The sequence below is a fragment of the Salvelinus namaycush genome, chromosome 40 (assembly GCF_016432855.1).
Source record: "Salvelinus namaycush isolate Seneca chromosome 40, SaNama_1.0, whole genome shotgun sequence".
Lineage (NCBI taxonomy): Eukaryota > Metazoa > Chordata > Actinopteri > Salmoniformes > Salmonidae > Salvelinus > Salvelinus namaycush.
In genome coordinates, this window is record NC_052346.1 from 5,795,187 (window position 1) to 5,816,483 (window position 21,297).

The 21,297-nt window shown below is 42.9% G+C and overlaps 1 protein-coding gene across 1 annotated transcript in view; it reads left to right on the forward strand.

Annotated features, from left to right (window-relative positions):
• Positions 1–21,297, forward strand: part of LOC120033295 (low-density lipoprotein receptor-related protein 1B-like) — a 167,461-nt gene that overhangs the window by 97,709 nt on the left and 48,455 nt on the right. The window contains exons 58-69 of the mRNA XM_038979571.1: positions 2,993–3,174; positions 3,633–3,832; positions 5,742–5,930; positions 6,102–6,250; positions 6,551–6,644; positions 6,885–7,001; positions 7,202–7,321; positions 10,689–10,808; positions 16,042–16,158; positions 16,593–16,835; positions 20,029–20,138; positions 21,011–21,143. Of these exons, the coding sequence (XP_038835499.1) occupies positions 2,993–3,174; positions 3,633–3,832; positions 5,742–5,930; positions 6,102–6,250; positions 6,551–6,644; positions 6,885–7,001; positions 7,202–7,321; positions 10,689–10,808; positions 16,042–16,158; positions 16,593–16,835; positions 20,029–20,138; positions 21,011–21,143 (1,774 nt within the window). The remainder of the gene's footprint in view (positions 1–2,992; positions 3,175–3,632; positions 3,833–5,741; positions 5,931–6,101; positions 6,251–6,550; positions 6,645–6,884; positions 7,002–7,201; positions 7,322–10,688; positions 10,809–16,041; positions 16,159–16,592; positions 16,836–20,028; positions 20,139–21,010; positions 21,144–21,297) is intronic.

The following is a 21,297-nucleotide window of genomic DNA, read 5'->3' on the forward strand; positions in this document are numbered from 1 at the left end:
CGGCTGATACATCAGGTTTGGGGTGAATTGGAATTGAAGTTATTCAATTCAGGAAGTTAACAGATTCCAATTCAACAATTGAAAAAAAGGGCATCTCTTTTCAATGACTTCTCAAAAAAAACAGAAGAGGAGTGTAACGTCTGCTTCCAACGCACACTCTCAAACACGTAAATCCCCTGAACGCAGCTCACTTTCCAGCTCACACTCTCAAACACCTAGATCCCCTGAACGCAGCTCACTCTCCAGATCCCCATCACCTGAATTCTGATCACCTGTTCACACACCTGCATGTCATTATCACACACTATTTAGTTCAGTTCTTTGCACCCCATCCCTGTGAGGTATTGTTTGTTTTGTGACATGTCTTTCGGAGCCCTGTTTTTCCCTGTGATTTACTCCTCCCGTGTATGATAGTTTTTACCCGCCTCACTAACGACGCCTTTTGCCTATTCCCTGTCTGTACTTTAGCCTATCAGATGTCCTGTTATCAACCTATTGCCTGATCTTGCAGATGACATTACTAGCCTTTTCCCTGCCTGTACTGTTGCCTTTTTGGACCCCCTGTGTATGACCTTCTGCCTGCCCCTGGACCCAGCTACCTGCCTCCTCCTGTGGTCCTTTACAATAAACACCTGCTGCACCCTGCACTTGAAACCAGCTCTCTGTCTCCCATCGTGTTCATTACAAGGAGAAGCTATTTATTTCAAAAGTTGACGCGTTTGTCATTTATTCAAATCACTTCCTGAATTGAGTGTCTTCAATTCAAATTGACCCCAACCGTGTTCTACATGAGCCCGAGGAAGGCGTGTGGTGAGATAGTGTTCTTGTGGTGTTAGTGGTTAATGTATGAGCCTGAGGGAAGGAGGCACTTTATCCATTTTCTCTCTCGCTCTCATTTCTTTCTCTCCCCCCCCCCCACCCGGCAAGATTACACTGTTAGAGATGAGACGTTGAGAAGGTCTATAGGTGCTTTATATATCTAGAATTAAACACCCTGGCTGTGCAGCGGTTTAAATGTGACTAAAGGTGACAGTCTTCCCCGGCTGAAGGTTGAGCCGAGGCACATGAAACATTTATTCTATAGGAGTGATTATGGCCATGTAGCGCCTAATGCATAATGAGATTTTAACGCATTCCATTGTCATACAACGTACAGTATAGAGTGTGGATTATTCCTTAGACACACAGCTTCTTCGTAAAACGTTGTTTTCATTACACCTGGGACATATTTTATTGTTTTGGACCTAAACCCCCCCGTTAATAATTCACCGCATGATGTAGTTGATGGCGTACATGAGTATTAGTTTACGGTGTTTGGCACAGAACAATGGCTGTTGGTTTAGGTTCAGCTGTATTTTATGAAATGTTTTGTTTTCGTCATATCTATGACAATATCATCATACTGTTATGACGAACGGTTCAAAAAGTGTTACTGAACCCTGTTATGATCATGTTATGTACCATAGATACAGTACAGAATGTGCTTCCTTTTTTTGGGGGGGGGGGGGGGGGGGGGGCAATTTTGCACTCCTAAATCAGTGACATTGGCACACAGAGGAAGATCTCTGACTCAGTATCTCAACGTCAATGATCGTATCAGTGTGCATGTATTTGCGTCCTTGAACATGGCTGGTCTCCTATCATGGCTCCCCATTTAGCTTTTCAAAGGCCAGGGTCAGAGTCTGGGTGACGTTAGAGTGCCAACAGAACCTGAGTACCTAAGGGGGCTCCCCTTGGCTCGTTATCATTAATACAGGGATAATGACTCATTATAGCTTTACTGCACCCAGGATCACTCCCGTCTGAGTCGTACTTTAGCTCACTGCTGCCGAAACGCTTCAGAGTAGAGACCGTTTCTGTAGTTATTAGACCAATGTAATCTCTATAATGAAGATATTAGGACTGTTGCAGTGCAGACCCATAGAAGGCTGTTATGAGTCGTTAGGGCTTTTCACACTATCTTCTTAATTGTGGACAAAATCACTCCAGGGCTAGCTTACCTTCCATTCACACGATCAATTGTTAACCCCGGGGTAACTAAACCCAACTGTTTGGGTTAGAATGTGAGGGCTCCACGAAACAGGTTACAGTGATTTTCTGATTCATCTTGAGTTGCTTTCTGATTCATCTTGAGTTGCTTTCTGATTCATCTTGAGTTGCTTTCTGATTCATCTTGAGTTGCTTTAAAGGCCCGGTGCAGTCGGAAACATGATTTCCCTGTGTTTTATATATACTTCCTGTCACGTTCCTGACCTGTTTTCTGTTGTTTTTGTATGTGTTTAGTTGGTCAGGGCGTGAGTTGGGGTGGGTATTCTATGTTGTGTGTCTAGTTCGTCTGTTTCTGTGTTCAGCCTAATATGGTTCTCAATCAGAGACAGCTGTCAATCGTTGTCCCTGATTGAGAATCATATAAAGGTGGCTTGTTTTGTGTTGGGGATTGTGGGTGGTTGTTTCCTGTCTCTGTGTTTGTGTTCTGCACCAGATAGGACTGTCTCGGCTTTCACGTTTGTTATTTTGTTATTTGTTAATGTTCATTGTTTATTGTTTAATTAAACATGTTGAACACTAACTGCGCTGCATTTTGGTCCTCTCCTTCATCCCAGGAAGAAAGCCGTTACACTTCCACACTGAGGTTGGCATAATACTGTGAAATTGTGAAAATGATGATGTCCTTTTGGGTAACAGCTGTTTGAAAAGACTGCCTGATATTGTCAGTCTGTTTTGGTGGGATGGAGATTTGGCCTGTCACGGTGACATCACCAGGCCGTTAAATTGGTTAATAGACCAAAAAGAAAGAGATTTCCAAACTCCCCACTGACAGCTCGCAGCCAGTCTTCCTTGAGAAATTGCTCTTTGCGAAGATTTCCCCCCCCAAAAAAATTTGACAAATTTAATTGAAAACGGTCACATTAAGGTACTTAGTTGTTACCCAGAAATGATTTGATATTGAGATAAAAATGTCCCTACCTGTTTCCTCTCCTCTAACCCACAGGTAATCCACAGGACGTCCACCCCCAGTGCTCTAGCCGTGGACTGGGTAGGTAAGAACCTGTACTGGTGCGACATAAGGAAGAAGAGTCTGGAGGTGTCCAAGGCTAACGGACTCTATCCTGTGGTACTGGTCAGCACTGGTCTGGACAACCCTACTGACCTGGCTCTGGATGCAGACACTGGGCATGTACAACTCTCCATCTTCTCCATCTGTCTTTACATCATGCTACGTGCTACTATCTGTCACAGTATCATCTGGAGAGAATGAATCCAGAACAAGATTTAGCTATGTCTGTCGAGAGAAACCACAGACTGTCAAAAGAAATACCAGCTAATCAGTTTGTTACTGTGTAAGTGTACCTATGCTGTTTTTGTTTCTGAGGCAGCCAACTTTCTGCTCAGGCTTTGAAGTCTAGTACTCATTTTGATGCAGAGTTCGATATCTCACGTAAACTACTCCATAACGAGAAGTAAACACAGTTAGATTTACATGATTTGTGTCATTTAGCGACTTACAGTTGGTGCATTAACCTTAAGATGGCTACGTGAGACAACCACAATTCACAGTTCACATAGCCCATTTGACCAACGGAGTGGTAGCCAAAGGTATCTAGCTGAAAACTGTATTCATTCCTCTGTAGTTATGTGTTCTGGATCGACAGTGGAGAGCATCCCCATATTGGGAGGATAGGTTTGGACGGCAGCAGCCGGACGGTGATCAGCGACACAGACATGTTCAGCCCTGCAGCTCTCGCCATCGACTACACAGCAAAAAGACTTTACTGGGCTGACTCGCATCAAATTCTCTTCTCAAACATGGACGGTTCAAAAAGACACAAAGGTAAGGGACAGTGAATTGAGTATTGCCCTTGGTCTTGGTCTCTCTCTCTTGCTCTCTGTCTGTCTGTCTGTCTGTCTCTGTCTGTCTGTCTGTCTGTCTGTCTACTGTATCTATCTCTCAACTCTCAACATTTGATGTCTCAATTGGCTTTGTAAATAATAATTTGTGCCTATTTAAGGTCAGTTTGTCATTGACATTGTCATCTATCACCCCAGTGTTTAATTTGCCATACTGTAATAATTTCGCCACTATATACCTATTTATTGCCTCACCCCCCTTATCCTACCTCATTTGCACACACTGTATATAGACTTTCTCTATTGTGTTATTGACTGTATGTTTGTTTATTCCATGTGTAACTCTGTGTTGTTGTTTGTGTCGCACTGCTTTGCTTTATCTTGGCCAGGTCGCAGTTGTAAATGAGAACTTGTTCTCAACTAGCCTACCTGGTTAAATACAGATGAAATAAATAAATACAAATAAAATTGAGTGTACTTTTTCAGACTTTAGATAAAAACCTTGACATTACTGTGAAGCGGTTTATCCGTGATTGATTCAACTCCATAGAAACCGAGCATGAGCCAAGTCATTAATATGCCTGTTCCATACACTTCAAAACAAGGTGTTAATTGAAATGAGTCGCTATCTATCTCTGACATTCAACCTGTGAGAAATTAGATATGTTTTTCTCACCTTTTTTTGAGTTATTCATTTGGTCGAACACAATTTTCCCCCAATACTATTTGGTTCACAAACAAAACATGTTATTAAACAAGGCTTAAAAACCTCTTAAGGATCCGACCCTTTTCATAAATTTTTGCCTAAAATGACATACCCAAGTCTAACTGCCTGTAGTTCAGGCCCTGAAGCAAGGATATGCATATTCTTGATACCATTTGAAAGGAAACACTTTGAAGTTTGTGGAAATTTGAAATTAATGTAGGTGAATATAACACATTCGATCTGGTAAACGATAATACAAAGAAAAACGCATGCATTTTATTGTATTTTTTTTAATACATTTTCAAGTTCATAATTGTGCACTCTCCTCAAACAGTAGCATGGTAATCTTTCACTGAAATAACTACTGTGAATTGGACAGTGCAGTTAGATTAACAAGAATTTAAGCTTTCTGCCCATATCAGATATGTCTATCCTGGGAAATGTTCATGTTACTTACAACCTCATGCCAGTCACATTAGACATTAGCCTACGTTAGCTTAACCGTCCCGTGAGGAGAACACCGATCCCGTAGAGGTTAATTAAAGTGAAGTCACGACATTCTCAACGTATTTTTATTATTCATTTAATTTCAGTTTTTCATCTTCAACAGCCAGTTTGTGATTAGCTGTAGTACTTATAGTCTACTCCGTGCTCTACTAAGCCATGCTGACAGACAGACAGACAGTCCATTTAGTCACGTCTTTACTTCTCTTTGCCTGGAATAAAACACCACAGAGCCTGGCAGCTTGTCACAGCAATTATTCAGGACGAGCTGTGTGTGTGTGTGTGTGTGTGTGTGTGTGTGTGTGTGTGTGTGTGTGTGTGTGTGTGTGTGTGTGTGTGTGTGTGTGTGTGTGTGTGTGTGTGTGTGTGTGTGTGTGTGTGTGTGTGTGTGTGTGTGTGTGTGTGTGTGTGTGTGTGTGTGTGTGTGTGTGTGTGTGTGTGTGTGTGTGTGTGTGTGTGTGTGTGTGTGTGTGTGTGTGTGTGTGTGTGTGTGTGTGTGTGTGTGTGTGTGTGTGTGTGTGTAGCAGATTCCTCCTAAAGCAGTATCAGATGGACGTAATGTAGAAGTGGCATGTTAATCCATTGTGTGTGTGTGTGTGTGTGCGTGTGTGTTCACGCGTGCATGTGTGTGTGATCTGGCTGTATTCCAGACTCTGATTAATCAGTGTGTGTTCCATTCCAGTGCCTAGTCGAGACATCCGGGAGGTGACGGCGCTGACTCTGTTTGAGGATGTCATCTATTGGACGGATGAGAAGTCCAAGTCGCTGAACCGGGCCCACAAGACCTCCGGGGCTCAGGGAGCAGAGCTGCTCAGATACTGGAGAGCCATCCACAACATCAAGGTTTACCACCCTCTCCGCCAACCCGACGGTAATTGTCTAGACACTCAGTGTGTGTCTGCATGCCTTTGAGAGCGAGAGAGAGAGGTGTTTCTTTTTAATTGTAATGAGCAAATGTGCCCTCAGACTAATGAAGCTGACAGCAGAGGGGAAAGGGCTCTAGCTGTGGATGTTGGTTTTACTCTCCCTCTCTCCGCTGCAGTGCCCAAACACCAGTGTCAGGTGACTAACGGAGGCTGCAGTCACCTGTGCCTCCTCTCCCCCGGGGGAGGTTACAGGTGTGCCTGCCCCACCCACTTCTACCTGGCTGCAGACAACAAGACCTGCCTTTCCAACTGCACAGCCAGCCAGGTCAGTGGCCCTTTTCTCCTACAGCTTACAGAAATATTTGACCTTTTACTCATTCAGCAGACGCTGTTATCCAGAGCGACTTACAGTTAGTGAATTCATCTTAAGGTAGCTAGGTGGGACAACTACATTTCACAGTCATAGGAAGTGAATATTTCCTTGGTAATAATTAGAGGAGTGCTTATATTTGACATGTTACACACTCGGACTTTAGTACTTGTAGATTCAAGTAAGGGACTTTAGTGTCCCAAAATCTTCCTGAATGATGATGAAATCTGAAGCTACTGTTGTTGTGTCCTATAGTTCCGCTGTGGGACAGATGAGTGCATCCCCTTCTGGTGGAAGTGTGACACGGTGGACGACTGTGGGGACGGGTCGGACGAGCCTCCAGACTGCCGTGAGTCACCATCAACACACAGACACATACACTTGACAAGGTCTCAGTAAGAGTTGTCACATTTTCTGTACACACCAATTCACAAATACACAATCAATTCACAGCCCTCTAGTGGAGCAGGACACTAACTGCACAGTACAGAAGATGTTTACAACTCTTCTCCCTGGTTTTGTTCACTAGCTGTGTTTCTATGGAGTCGGTGCAATGTGTGTGTGTGTGTGTGTGTTTCTTTCCTCACAGCTGAGTTTAAATGCCAGCCAGGGAGGTTCCAGTGTGGGACTGGTCTCTGTGCTCTGCCTCCGTTTATCTGTGATGGGGAGAACGACTGCGGGGACAACTCTGATGAAGCCAACTGTGGTGAATTTCTTTACATTTCTGGCCGTTATTGTAAAAGATAATGCATACTCGTTACTTACCTGGTTATATAAAGTAAATAAATAAATGATGACACGATCCATCCTAGTCTGAATCCGCCCCAAAAGTTTCCACAACTGTCAAAAACGACATTGTAGACTACCTTCGGCTCAGGCTAACACCTTTGTTCATACCTTCTACAGAATCCTACATCTGTCTGTCTGGACAGTTCAAATGCAGGAAGCGTCAGAAGTGCGTCCCACTGAACCTGCGCTGTAACGGACAGGACGACTGTGGAGACGGAGAGGACGAGACAGACTGCCGTAAGAATCAAATCGTCTGTAGATAGATGGATCTCTATAGGTCTTAAAGAAGAGGCTGACTATGTGAGGAAAGTTTGACAGCGCTGTACTTTTTGCCGGGGGATTTCAATTTCACTTGGCCATGAAAAAATGAGCCTCTGCAAGATTTAGATAATAAAGTATTGAAAAGGCTTTTAGTTGTTAGCACTCTGGTCATTTCTTTAGCGGGAGAGACGACCCTTTGACGAATGACAAAAAGAAAAGAACAGTCGAGAGAAACTCATACTCTGAACAGACAGACTCTGTGACTTCCCCTCTGATCTTCAACTCTTGGTCAATGATTCACCCTGTTAACAATTCTCTTTGGATTATAAGAAAGCCCCCAGCCTTCTATGTTCATACTGCCATACCTGGTTAATTCTGTTCATAGACACAAGGAAGATCCATTATTAATAAAAGCCACATGTCCTTGTTATAATAAGAAAAGGATGTGTGTTTCCTTTCAGTTGACCTCGTTTGACCTCACTGTGGCTGTTGATTGGAGTTTCATCCCCTGCTTGTTATCCCTCTCTCTTGACATTTTAAAGTTCTGAACTTCTGCGTGCTTCTTTCACTTGTCTGAAATTTACAGCACCAGGTAAAGGTTATGAGACAATTCCTCATGTCTGTGAGAGAGACAGAGAGAGGATCTTAGTAAGTACCTGTAATCACACCTGTCTGGTTGTCATCATGAATCAAAGTGACAGCTCTAAGACACACTGGAGCAAGGTCTCAAGACACACACACACACATACATACACACCATCCATGAACGCCTTGTTAGATCACAGTGGTGGGTTAATGACTCGTCTCAGAGCTCCAGCCCTAGAAGCAGTCTAATCTCCTTCCCTTCCCCTCCCTGCACCTCCCGAGTCTCTGGCTGCAGTCCCATTCAGCCCCAGCCTGGCTCAGTGGTAGAGCCGTGTTGCCCTGAGTCCACTAGGAACAGAGAGGAAGACACTGGTAATTGCACCAGCAGGGGGTTGAGCAACGCTGGTAGGCTGGGGGAAGGTGGAGCTGGGTGGGGGAGAGTGTGAGGGGAAGGATGGGGGCGGGGAGGGGGGGGGGGGGGGCTGGCGAAATGTACAGCACCAAGTAAAGTGTTTCTCTGTAGGCTCTGTTTCAACAAACCTAACACAAGTGTAAATCTATGGCTGGCGATAGAGCTATAGGTATGGGGGGGGGTCAGAAATATTTTTTGCTATTTTCACAACCAGATTTATGAGTGCAGTGGCTGGCGGTGGCGTGGAAGGGCTGGGTTTTACTAAATAAACAAGATGAAGGTGTATCAAGACTTGACCTCTCAATGGCCAATCAGAACATGCTCCATGGCTAAATATGTGGTTGCTTCAAGTTGTCGAGAGCTTGGGACTATAAAGTTATATCTGCAAAAATATGATTCTGAGATGATTGGCAGTAGAATTCCGAACCCTCATTGGCTTGAATGGTGTCAACAATTTGTATCTTGTATTCTTTTTAACTTAACAACATGATTTAGGATATTTATGGTACTATATAGGTAGAGAACATTGAACAGAACAAGGCCACGTGAATAACAACATGTTGACAACAATACAGATAGAACGTTATAGTCCCAAGCTCACATTGTGTATTTATGGTATTTTATGTATTGCGTGGTAATCAACTCTATCATAGCCTAGTTTTTTAAATAGCCTACAGGAACAAAATAACAAAAAGTAGACCTATCCCATATTTGATAAATATGTTGAACATGTTTTTGAACAGTAATTGCATGGCATCGATCTGGAAATATATTGTTAACATAGCATTTGCACTGATGTAAGCCTACTGTAAAATGCATTAGCATGCCAAACGTTGTCAATAAGCAATATTAAATTCACTAATTGATAAGAGAGAGCGAGTACTTCTAATCAAATTCTCCTAAAACGAAACAACAACTGGTTTTACACAGGCTATATGTCTAAATACAGTTACAGGCACCACAATTGCTCCCCGTGGGAATATACTGTGAATATTAGGCAACAACGTAGACTATGGAGGGTTTGATGCACATCTAAACTTTTCACAGGAGCTGGATAAAGATCCAATATAAAGAGAACGGGGGAATGTCCACTCCCAAATACACTGTATATAGCTGTAGCCTACCATTGCCGTTGATTTGGCCATAGTGACTTAGCCAAGTGAAAGGTAACAAAACAGGCAAATATAGCCTAAAAGCGGATTCAGCACCAATTCCCCGCGATTTCCCGCGGTTTGAAAGTTCCAACAGAGGAAAGTGGAAGATACATTTTTTGGCAAAATGATTTTTTTTTTTGATAACTTGTTCTTAAACAGGCTTCCTACGTTCGCTGACACCTTTCATGCAATGGGCAGAGCACATAATGAGTCCAATTGTTTCACAGAAGCTGGACAAAAATAATGTCCAAGATAAATAAAAATGGGAATGTCTGAGTGTTCTGATATTCATGATATTTCAATAAAGCCTTGGTGACGTACTTAAGGCCACTGTGTGCGAATCCTCTGGCAAAATCAATGTCATTACCAATTGCTTTACCGCTAAAACCAGCTTTTGGTCGGCCTTAAATATCCCTAGTTGCAGTTACTGAAATTGGCATATTGGCGCACGTTCTTAAGGACACACCTCAAATATTTCCACCCCTCCCACCTCGGCGCAAGCCAGCTGACATTACACAGGTAAATTGTCGACCCTGGCGTTAGGGCTGGAAAATGCCAGTGCGCCAGTTGTTACATGGCAAAATGAAGCGCGCGTGTGAGCGACAGAGCGAGACAGAGAGGATATTCCAGGAGCTGAGTCTCACCCAGGGTGCAGATTATGGCAGACAGAAGGAGGTTTAGCCTGCGTCTGAGGGCTGAGGGGGATGTCTTTGTGAGACAGAGGGAGGTTTAACCAGGGCTAATCATGCTGGGAGGGCTGAGGGTTTAGAGATGCAGCTGGAGCTCTAGCCACCTCCTGTTGGGAAAGAGGAAGCTGTGCTCTGCGTGTCAGGGTACTGTGGCATAAGGAGGGTGTGGAGGAAAAATGATTCTAATTTACTCATAATTGTACTTTCTCTATTGCTCCACACCCTAGTTTTGTATGCCACATATAACATGATTTGTGTGAATTTGATTGAACTACAATACATGTGTATTGCTATTGTTTTGGTCATTTTTGATCATTTTGGTACCTTCGGTTGCATTAGCCTACAGGTTTTGCCATTTTTATATAGACTGGTTAACTGGTCATTTTTGTATAATACGTGATGACGTTTCTTTTCATCTTTGTCCTTCAGAGTTGACATACTGTACACCTGTTTTAACTCCCTGTCTCTTCTCTCTCTCCTGTGCCATCGGTCTCCCTCCCCAGCTGAGAGTACCTGTTCTGCCAACCAGTTCCAGTGTAAGAGCTCCATGCACTGTATCTCAGCCCTATGGGTGTGTGACGAGGACCCGGACTGTGCTGATGGATCGGACGAGGCCAACTGTGGTGAGTTCTACTGTTCTATTTCTATTGTGCTACAGTGCCTTCAGAAAGCAATCACACACCCCTTGACTTTTTACAAGTGAATAAGAAATGAAAAACCTGAGTCATTAAGTATTCAACCACTTTGTTATGGCAAGCCTAAATAAGTTCAGGAGTAAAGATTTGCTTAACATGTCACATAAGTTGCGTGGACTCACTCTATGAAATAATAGTGTTTAACATTATATTTTTATGACTACCTCATCTCTGTACCCCACACATACAATTATCTGTAAGGTTCCACAGTCGAGTAGTGAATTTCGAACACAGATTCAACAACAAAGACCAGGGAGGTTTTCCAATCGCTCACAAAGAAGGGAACCTATGGGCAAAATAAATAAAACAAGCGGACATTGAATACCCCTTTGAGCATGGTGAAGTTATTAATTACACTTTGGATGTATCAGTACAACCAGTCACTACATAGATATAGGCATCCTTCCTAACTCAGTTGCCGGAGAGGAAGGAAACCGCTCAGGGATTTTACCATGAGGCCAATGGTGACTTTAAAACAGTTACAGAATTTAATGGCTGTGATAGGAGAAAACTGAGGATGGATCAACAACATTCATCTAAATGACGAAGTGAAAAGATGGAAGATTTTCCAAAACATGCATCCTTTTTGCAATAAGGCAGTTAAGTAATACTGCATAAAATGTGGCAAAGAAATTAACTTCATGTGCTGAATACAAAGCGTTATGTTTGGGGCAAATCTGGAGCAGGTTGAGAGCTTCACGTTCCTTGGTGTCCACATCACCAACAAACTAACATGGTCCAAGCACGCCAAGACAGTCGTGAAGAGGGCACGACAAAACCTATTCCCCCTCAGGAGACTGAAAAGATTTGGCATGGGTCCTCAGATCCTCAAAAGGTTCTACAGCTGCACCATCGAGAGCATCCTGACTGGTTTCCTCACTGCCTAGTATGGCAACTGCTCGGCCTCCGACCGCAAGGCACTACAGAGGGTAGTGCGAACGGCCCAGTACATCACTGGGGCCAAGCTTCCTGCCATCCAGGACCTCTATACCAGGCGGTGTCAGAGGAAGTCCCTAAAAATTGTCAAAGACTCCAGCCACCCTAGTCATAGACTGTTCTCTCTGCTACTGCACAGCAAGCGGTCCAATAGGCTTCTAAACAGCTTCCAAGCCATAAGACTCCTGAACACCTAATCAAATGGCTACCCAGACTATTTGCATTGCCCCCCTCCTTTACACCGCTGCTACTCTCTGTTGTTATCATCTATGCATAGTCACTTTAATAACTCTACCTTCATGTACATATTATCTCAACTAACCGGTGCCCCCGCACATTGACTCTGTACTGGTACCCCCTGTATATAGTCTTGCTATTGTTATTTTACTGCTGCTCTTTAATTACTTGTTACTTTTATTTCATATTCTTATCCATATATTTTTTAAACTGCATTGTTGGTTAGGGGCTCGTAAGTAAGCATTTCACTGTAAGGTCTACACCTGTTGTATTTGGCGCATGTGACTAATAAAATGTGATTTGATTTGAAATACAACACAACACATCACTGAGTACCACTCTTTATATTTTCAATCATGGTGGTGAATGCATCATGTTATGGGTATGCTCATCTGCAAGGACTATGGAGTGTTTTAGGATAAAAAGAAACAGAATAGAGCTAAGCACAGGCAAAACCCTAGAGGAAAACCTGGTTCAGTCTGCTTTCCAACAGACACTGGGAGATGAATTCACCTTTCAGCAGGACAATAACCTAAAACACAAGGCCAAATATACACTGTAGCTGCTTACCAAGACAACGTTGAATGTTCCTGAGTGGCCTAGTTACAGTTTTGACTTAAAATAGCTTGGAAAAGTATTTTTTTATGTCTTGCCATACAAGACATAAAAAAATGGCAAATTGACAGAGCTTGAAGATTTTTTTAAAGAATAATGTGCAAATATTGTACAATCCATGTGTGCAAGACTTACCCAGAAAGACTCACAGCTGTAATCACTGCCAATGTTGATTCTAACAAAAATCAACAACAAAATGTGGAGTAAGTCAAGGGGTATGAATACTTTCTGAAGGCAATGTATGTTATATTATATTCTAGTCTACACTCTTAGAAAAAATGGTTATTCGGTTGTCCCCATAAGATAACCCTTTCTGGTTCAAGGTAGAACCCTGTTGGTTTCCATGTAGAATCACCAAAAGGGTTCTACCTGGAACCAAAATGGTTTCTTCAAAGGGTTCTCCAATGGGGACAGCCGAAGAACCCTTTTAGGTTCTAGATAGCAACTTTTTTTTTCTAAGAGTGTAGTCCAGTCTAGTCTGTTGTAGCAGTTTTTGATCTCAATGGAATGGCCTCCTCTAAAGGGACATCTGTATCTCGACTTTGTGTCTCGTTGTACTATATGCAATCTTTGAGCAGCCAAACGCAAACGTGTTAAATTGAACGTGATAGATAACGTTACGCAGACATCAAATGCCATTTTTTTACTGATGACCACCTCATTAATGCTGACTGGTCTTTGATATGCTCATAAAGCACTTGTTAATATGGCCAGATCCAGAGATTAGCTGGAGGAGGTTAAGTCTTTTTACTGGCTCTTCCTCTCATCAAATGGACTGCTAGGGATTGACCTTGGCATTTCCACTGCTGCCTGTGCATTTAATGGTGACATTTAGGGGGATTGAGGGGATGACAGTAAGGTCTCTCTATGATTTGAGTCGTTCTCTCTGGTTTTCAGTCGGCGTTCCATATTTGGAATTTTCTCTATGGGTCATATTTAAAGGTTTCTTCTCGTCAAACCTGGCAGATATTAAGCACGAGAGGAGACGTACACACTTACAGCACGTATTGTATACACCTACTGGCTTTGACTTACCTTCACTGGCGAGAAGCAACAACATACGAGTCCGGGAATTCCCAGCATCCTATTTTTCTTTCTTAATCCTAGAATGTGAATATAAATCTTTCAGGCATGGGAAGGAATGTATTTAGTATTCAACTGTCTCGGTGTGCTCAGGTCAAATTTGAATTCTGTTAACCTTTCACGAGTATCAACCCCGTATCCGGGATCACCCCCCACCCCCCCCACACTGATTAGCATCGCTAGCATAGCTTCACAAGTAAATAGTAGCATCTAAATATCATTAAATCACAAGTCCAAGACACCAGATGAAAGATACAGATCTTGTGAATAAACCCATCATTTCTGTTTTTTAAAATGTTTTACAGGGAAGACACAATATGTAAATCTATTAGCTAACCACGTTAGCAAAATACACCATCTTTCTTTGTCCACCATTTTCTCTCTCCACCACTAGCTATCACCAATTCGGCTAAACTAAGATATTGATAGCAACAAACCAAGAAAAAAACTCATCAGATGACAGTCTGATAACATATTTATGGTATAGGATAGGTGTTGTTAGAAAAAAGTGCATATTTCAGGTAGAAATCACAGTTTACAATTGCACCGACCATCACAAATCGACTAGAATTACTAGATAGAGCAACGTGTATGACCAATTTACTCATCATAAAACATTTCATAAAAATAGACAAAGCATAGCAATGGAAAGACACAGTTCTTGTGATTTCAGACCATATTTCAGATTTTCTAAGCGTTTTTCAGCGAAAACACAATAAATCGATAAGTTAGCATACCACATGTGCAAACGTTAGTAGAGCATGAATTCAAGGCAAAGGGAGCTATAACGTTATCATCGCCAAAATATATTAATTTTTTCACTAACCTTCTCAGAATTCTTCCGATGACACTCCTGTAACATCATTTTACAACATACATATACAGTTTGTTCGAAAAGGTGCATATTTAGCCATACAAAACCGTGGTTATACAATGGAAATAGTCACAACTCAAGCATCAAAATGAGGGACGTCAGCTTTCAGAGTGATCTAGTTTAATCCAAAGCTAATCATATACTTGACTAAAAAATACAGAGTTGACAGGAATCGAAAGACAAATTAGTTCTTAATGCAACCGCTGACTTACATTTTTAAAATTATCCTTACTTTTCAATACAGGGTTCGCCAAGTGAAGCTATACCAAACAAAATGGCGAAATATGCGTTTAAAATATTTCGACAGAACAACGATTTATCATATTAAATATTGCTTACTTTGAGCTGTTCTTCCATCAGATTCTTGGGCAATGTATTCTTTCTTGGGTTTAATCTTCTTTTGGTCGAAAGATGTCCTTTGTCCGTCTAAATGCCCGCTAACGTTCGACCGGGACCCCGAAATGTGCCCGGTGCTTCACATAGAAATGCATCAAAATCGCACTAAACGGATATAAATTGCTATAAAACGGTTTAAATTAACTACCTTATGATGTTTCTAAGTCCTATATCGAATTAAATTACAGACGGATACATTTCAAGTTGATAACCGAGCCTGTGAAAATGGCATCCGGAGGTCCCTTCCTGCGTAAGGGCGAGCGTCGAAAGGGGGGCTACTCTCACTCCTTGGTCTTTTATAACCTCTGAGAGCTACGGAGAAGGCCCATTCCACTTCTCATTGGTTACTGACATCCAGGGGAAGGCGGGTGCAGTTCGTGTCGTTCCATAGGATAGACAGAGACCTTAAAAACTGATCTGAAACCAGAGCTTCGCTCTCAGACCTTTCACTGTCTGTCATGGATTTCGCTGTAGAAAGAGTTCTGGGTCACCCACAGACATCATTCCAACTTTGTATGAAACTAGAAAGTGTTTTCTATCCAATAGAATTAATAATATGCATATTGTACGAGCAAGAATTGAGTACTAGGCAGTTTAATTTGGAGACGACAAAATGCTAATTCGGAACAGCACCCCCTGTAGTCGCAAGAAGTTAATGTCATACTCAGTCTGGGAATTAGCTCTCGAGCATGGTACTGTGTGGTTGTCAATTAATAATGCATTATGTATTTATCTATTCTCCCGATAGTTGGATTAAAAGTCTGATGGAGAGATGAGAGGAAATCACATTGCTGATTTTACAGCGTTGGGACAACATGTAAAGACGGATTACTAGGTTGTCCTTTTAGAAAGAAGACGGGAAAGTTACTGTTCTCCTAGTCTTTCTTCTTGACGGTAGCAGCCGTTTGTATACAGGATGTAAAGTCATGTCTTACTATGCGAAACATCAACACGGCTACCGTTTCAGACACTTTGCTTGTTTTGCGTCTTTATGGACTGTCATGTTGTTTCTGTGCCTAGATGAGAAGACATGCGGTCCTCATGAGTTCCGGTGCCAGAACAACAACTGTGTCCCGGAACACTGGAGGTGTGATGGACAGAGTGACTGCGGAGACAACTCAGACGAACAGAACTGCAGTAAGTCCCTCGCCTTCGGTCTCTTGTTTAGGCTGCAAGGAATGAACTTGGAATGAACTTTTGTATAATACTATAGAACTTGAATACTCCCTGACACTGTAACTAGAGCATTGTGTTTTGGGCAATCATGTGACGTAGCAAAATGCTATCCTGTATTTAAAGCCTTCTCCGGAAATGACAACTGTACCAAAGATGAAAGCGATTGTCTGAGTATGATGCTGGATCATCTGACATAAAAAGAAAAGGGTAACGTTCAATGAAACCGCTTCAGGTTCAAATCCAGGTCGTGTGACATGACTCCGCAAAACAAAGCGACCTAATATAACTACCAACAAATACCTCTGCTTGGTATGATGAGGAATGTCCTGGGGAAACAGGCCTCACTGTCATGCGCCTAAAATCACTGTCGTTCCTTATTCCCTTACACCTCTCAGAGCCAGCCACCTGCCCCTCCAGGGACTTTGTGTGTGACAACGGAGAGTGCATCTCTGCTCGTTTCCGTTGTGATGGTGACAGTGACTGTGCTGATAGCTCTGATGAAAAAGGCTGTGAGACGCGCTCGTGCCCTGCGGACCAGTTCCAGTGTCTCAATCACCTCTGCATCTCCAACAAGTGGCTCTGTGACGGCCGGGAGGACTGTAAGATGGGGGAGGATGAGAGGAACTGTCAAGGACCTGGTATGAGCTCAGAGACACACGCGCACGGACACACACACGTACACATGCACACACACACACACTTGATTACTTACTGTATAGCTGTTGGATAGGTGTTGCTGGCTGCGGCTGTAGGTGGGAACTTGCTTTCACTGTCTTACTCAAAGCCTACAACCATGTTAATACCGCCCTCTGTTGGAACGCATGCTTGTGTGCGTCACACACCTTGTGATTGGGGGACTGTGTGTTCGTTTGTGTTTGTTCCTGTTCGGCAACTGTTGCCGTTTTACGACGTCACCAGTAAGCATAGATACAGTTGGCTGTAGATACAGTGTCTTACATTGAAAGCTAGGAAATAACCTTTAATACCTTCAGGAACAGAGTTATTCCCGCACGTGAACCAATTCTCAGTTGACCGCAATTACAGATTTCACTCCACTGTAGTATATCCTGACATTCACCTTTTTATTTTAAGATTCGTAATCCCTTTGTGCTTCATTGCATGAGTTGAATGCATGCCAAGACTTGAAGTCTTGTGGAGAAGTAAATGCAAGGCCAGAGTAGCTCCAAGGCACTTCACATCTCGAGCAGATGGTGCAATATCAGCAAGCTGGCCTTCTCTCCTGTCTGCTAACTACAGGTGTGAAATTAAAATGAGCTGTGTGTCTCTCCCACCGAGATGTCTCCCTCTGTCTCTGTCTCTATCTCTTATTCTCTTATTCTCTCATTCTCTCATTCTCTCATTCTCTCATTCTCTCATTCTCTCATTCTCTCATTCTCTCTTTCTCTCTCTCTCTGTCTGTCTCTCTCTGTCTGTCTGTCTGTCTGTCTGTCTGTCTGTCTGTCTGTCTGTCTGTCTGTCTGTCTGTCTGTCTGTCTGTCTGTCTGTCTGTCTGTCTGTCTGTCTGTCTGTCTGTCTGTCTGTCTGTCTGTCTGTCTGTCTGTCTGTCTGTCTGTCTGTCTGTCTCTGTCTGTCTGTCTGTCTGTCTGTCAATTCAATTAATTTTGCTTTATTGGCATGACGTAACAATGTACTGTACATATTGCCAAAGCTTACTTTGGAGATTTACAATATTAACACAATTTAAATAGTAATAATCATTATTGTCAATGGGACAACAGTAACAACAATAATCAAGTGTCAAAATAACCATACATTGAACAATAACAATAAGCATAGAGGACATATGCAGGTTGATTGGTCTGTCAGACACTGTACCTCATCATATGGCAGGCATCAATGTAGTGCACTGCCAACCCACAGCTCTCGGCGTCCTCCCCCAACAGGACGGGTAGCTTATTCTCATCAGAGAGGTCTTTGAAACCTTGAATAAGGGTTTCGAATTTGGGGAACTGACACTCTCTAAATTTTTTATGTTCTTGACATTTTGTCAGGAAATGCAGCTCGGTCTCAGGTTCTGCTGTGGTGCAGTGGTTGCACAGCCTTTCCTCTACAGGGAGCCAGGTTTTCCTGTCTACCCTTCTCAATTGCAAGACTGTGCTCACTGAGCCTGTACTTTGTCAAGGTTTTTCTAAGGTTTTGATCAGTAACCATGGTCAAATAGTTTGCCACGGTGTACTGTCGATTTAGGGCCAGATAGCACTGCATTTTGCTTTGTGCTTGTGTTTCCCTGTAAGTAATGTAGTTTGTAATTTGTTTTATTCTGATTGATTGGATGTTCTGGCCCTGAGGCTTCAGTGTATTAGTAGAACAGACTTGTGAACTCAGCCCCAGGACCAGCTGGATGAGGGGACTCTTTTCTTTGCTCAGCTCTTGGTATTGTAGGGCTTGGTAATGATATGAGAGGGGGTCACAGTATTTTAGATGTTTCCAAAACGTAATTGCTCTTTTTTGGGGTTTTATTATTAGTCGATATTGGCCTAATTCTGCCCTGCATGCATTGTTTGTAGTTTTGGAGGAGAATCTTACAGAACTCTCCATGCAGGGTTTCAATTTGGTTTTTGTCCCATTGGGTGAAATCTTGTTTTGCAAGTGGACCCCACACCTCGTTGCCATAAAGTGCAATTGGTTCAATGACACATTCAATTCGTTTTAGACAAATTTGAATAGGTATTTCAATTTTATTTTGTTTTTTACTGGCGTGGAATGCCCTGCGTGCTTTCTCTCTCGGTTCATTCACTGCCTCATTAAGGTGTACAGTTGAGCTTATTTTTTAATTTAAGTAATTGTAGTGTGTGCAGTACTCTATATATTTTGTACCAATTGAGAAATTTAGTCTAATTCCCTATGATCTCTGACTCTTCTCTCCCTGTCTATTCTCTCTCTCTGTCTCTCCCTCTCGCTGTCTCTCTGTATCTCTCTCTCTCTGTGTCTGTCTGTCTCTCGCTCAATTCAGTTGCTTTATTGGCATGATTTAACAATGTACATTTTGCCAAAGCGTACTTTGGAAATGGAACGATTCATTAGCAACATCATTAAGATTGTCACAAACAGGAAAATCAAGATTGTGGTTGATGGGGTTGAAAATATATAACACAAAGACGTGCAGGTTTGTTGGTCTCTCTCTCTCTCTCTCTCTCTCTCTCTCTCTCTCTCTCTCTCTCTCTCTCTCTCTCTCTCTCTCTCTCTCTCTCTCTCTCTCTCTCTCTCTCTCTCTCTCTCTCTCTCTCTCTCTCTCTCTCTCTCTCTCTCTCTCTCTCTCTCTCTCTCTCTCTCTCTCTCTCTCTCATAATAACTTGTTTTTAATATTTTAGCTGAGTACTTTCTTTATATATTCATATGGAGAGTACCTGTGGACAGCTGTGGCTGCACTTGCACTGTAAATTCCTCCAATTGGAAGGGCCACACCGTGACATGCATGAAAAAGCTTTTCCCCCCTCTCTCCCAGTGAGTCCAGATGGGAATGAGACTGAATTGCTCTGATGGGTCCAAAGTGCTCCAAAACACGCTAGGAATAGCACTCAGAATGGACCCTCTGAAGCAGCTCTGTTTCTGTATCTGCGGCCATTGTGTTGCAGTTGTATACCAGGTGGTGTCATGGGCCAGTTGAGAAGTATTTTCAGCACCGGTTTAATGGGGATTGTCTGTGTCGTCAGCTTCTTTTGTCTAGTGTGGTCCTGCGTGGTTCAGTCGGTAGGAGCGTGGCGCTAGCAACCTCAAGGTTGTGGGTTCAACAACTACACATAATACAAATGTAGGCACTCACTGTACTGTAAGTCATTTTGAACGAAAGTGCTATGTTATCTGTCTCAGCGGTCCTTCCGTCCTGCGCCCTGAGTGAGTATGAGTGTGTCGGGGGAGGCTGTGTGTCGGCCCGCCTGAGGTGTGATGGCCAGAGAGACTGCCCAGATGGATCTGATGAGGTGAGTGCTCTCTGATGAAGCCCTGATTGCAGTCCCTGATAGTAGCCGCTGAGCCCCATCATCTGTGCGATAATCCAGGATACCTTTCATGTCTGTTGTCCTTTAATAATGTATGTCATTTGTTCATAAGGTCATCGACATATGAAAATGTGTCCTAATTATCTTGGTCCATATTTTCATGGGAAATCCCCCTGAAATGCTGTTGTATGATTGCCAACACGACTCATCTGTGTAAAATGTAAAGATTGCTTTTGGCAATCAATATCCTTATCTCTCAAATACCTGGATACAAGTAGTGTGGTAGTGTTTGCCTGTTCCCTCCAAACATCAGGGTCCCGTAGGATCTCAGTGTAATTAAAACCATGCTTAGTTCAGAGTCACCTCCATACAGTGGAAGCTTACCTCTCCTTTAATAAGGTCTTTCTCCACAGCCAACAGAGTCCCCTGGAGAGAACAACGTCATCCTAGACTCATGCATTATATATTAAAGCAATCTCACCAAAGGCCAAGTATTTCGCGCCAGGGGACGTGTTGATTAATTCAACCTATAACTCACAGTTTATAACACATCCCTCTGTCATGTTTTGTAAAAATCTAATTCACATTTCATCTGAAAATTACAATGGACAAAATCTTCTTCTCCTGTTTCTTCTTCTTCTTCGCATACATCATAATGTAATGTTAAGACTTGGACAAGCCATATTGAGACCTGGCAGTGGAATGGCTTGGTGGCGGACAGGGGTGTCTGTGTTTGTTGTTTTTGAGGTGTGTGTGTGTGTGTGTGTGTGTGTGTGTGTGTGTGTGTGTGTGTGTGTGTGTGTGTGTGTGTGTGTGTGTGTGTGTGTGTGTGTGTGTGTGTGTTGTGCCGACAGGTAGACTGTGTGAGGGAGTGCAGGGAGGATCAGTTCCTGTGTCTGAACAGAGCTCACTGCATCCCCAGCCGCTGGCACTGTGATGCCCTGCCTGACTGTGTGGATCACAGTGATGAGCATAACTGTGTCCAGGGTGAGCCGAGAACACACATGCACACACGCATGCACAAGCTCATCACACACACACACACACACACACACACACACACACACACACACACACACACACACACAATGTTCTTTATTCACTCAGTCAGTATTATGTAAAAAAATGTGTGTCCATTGCT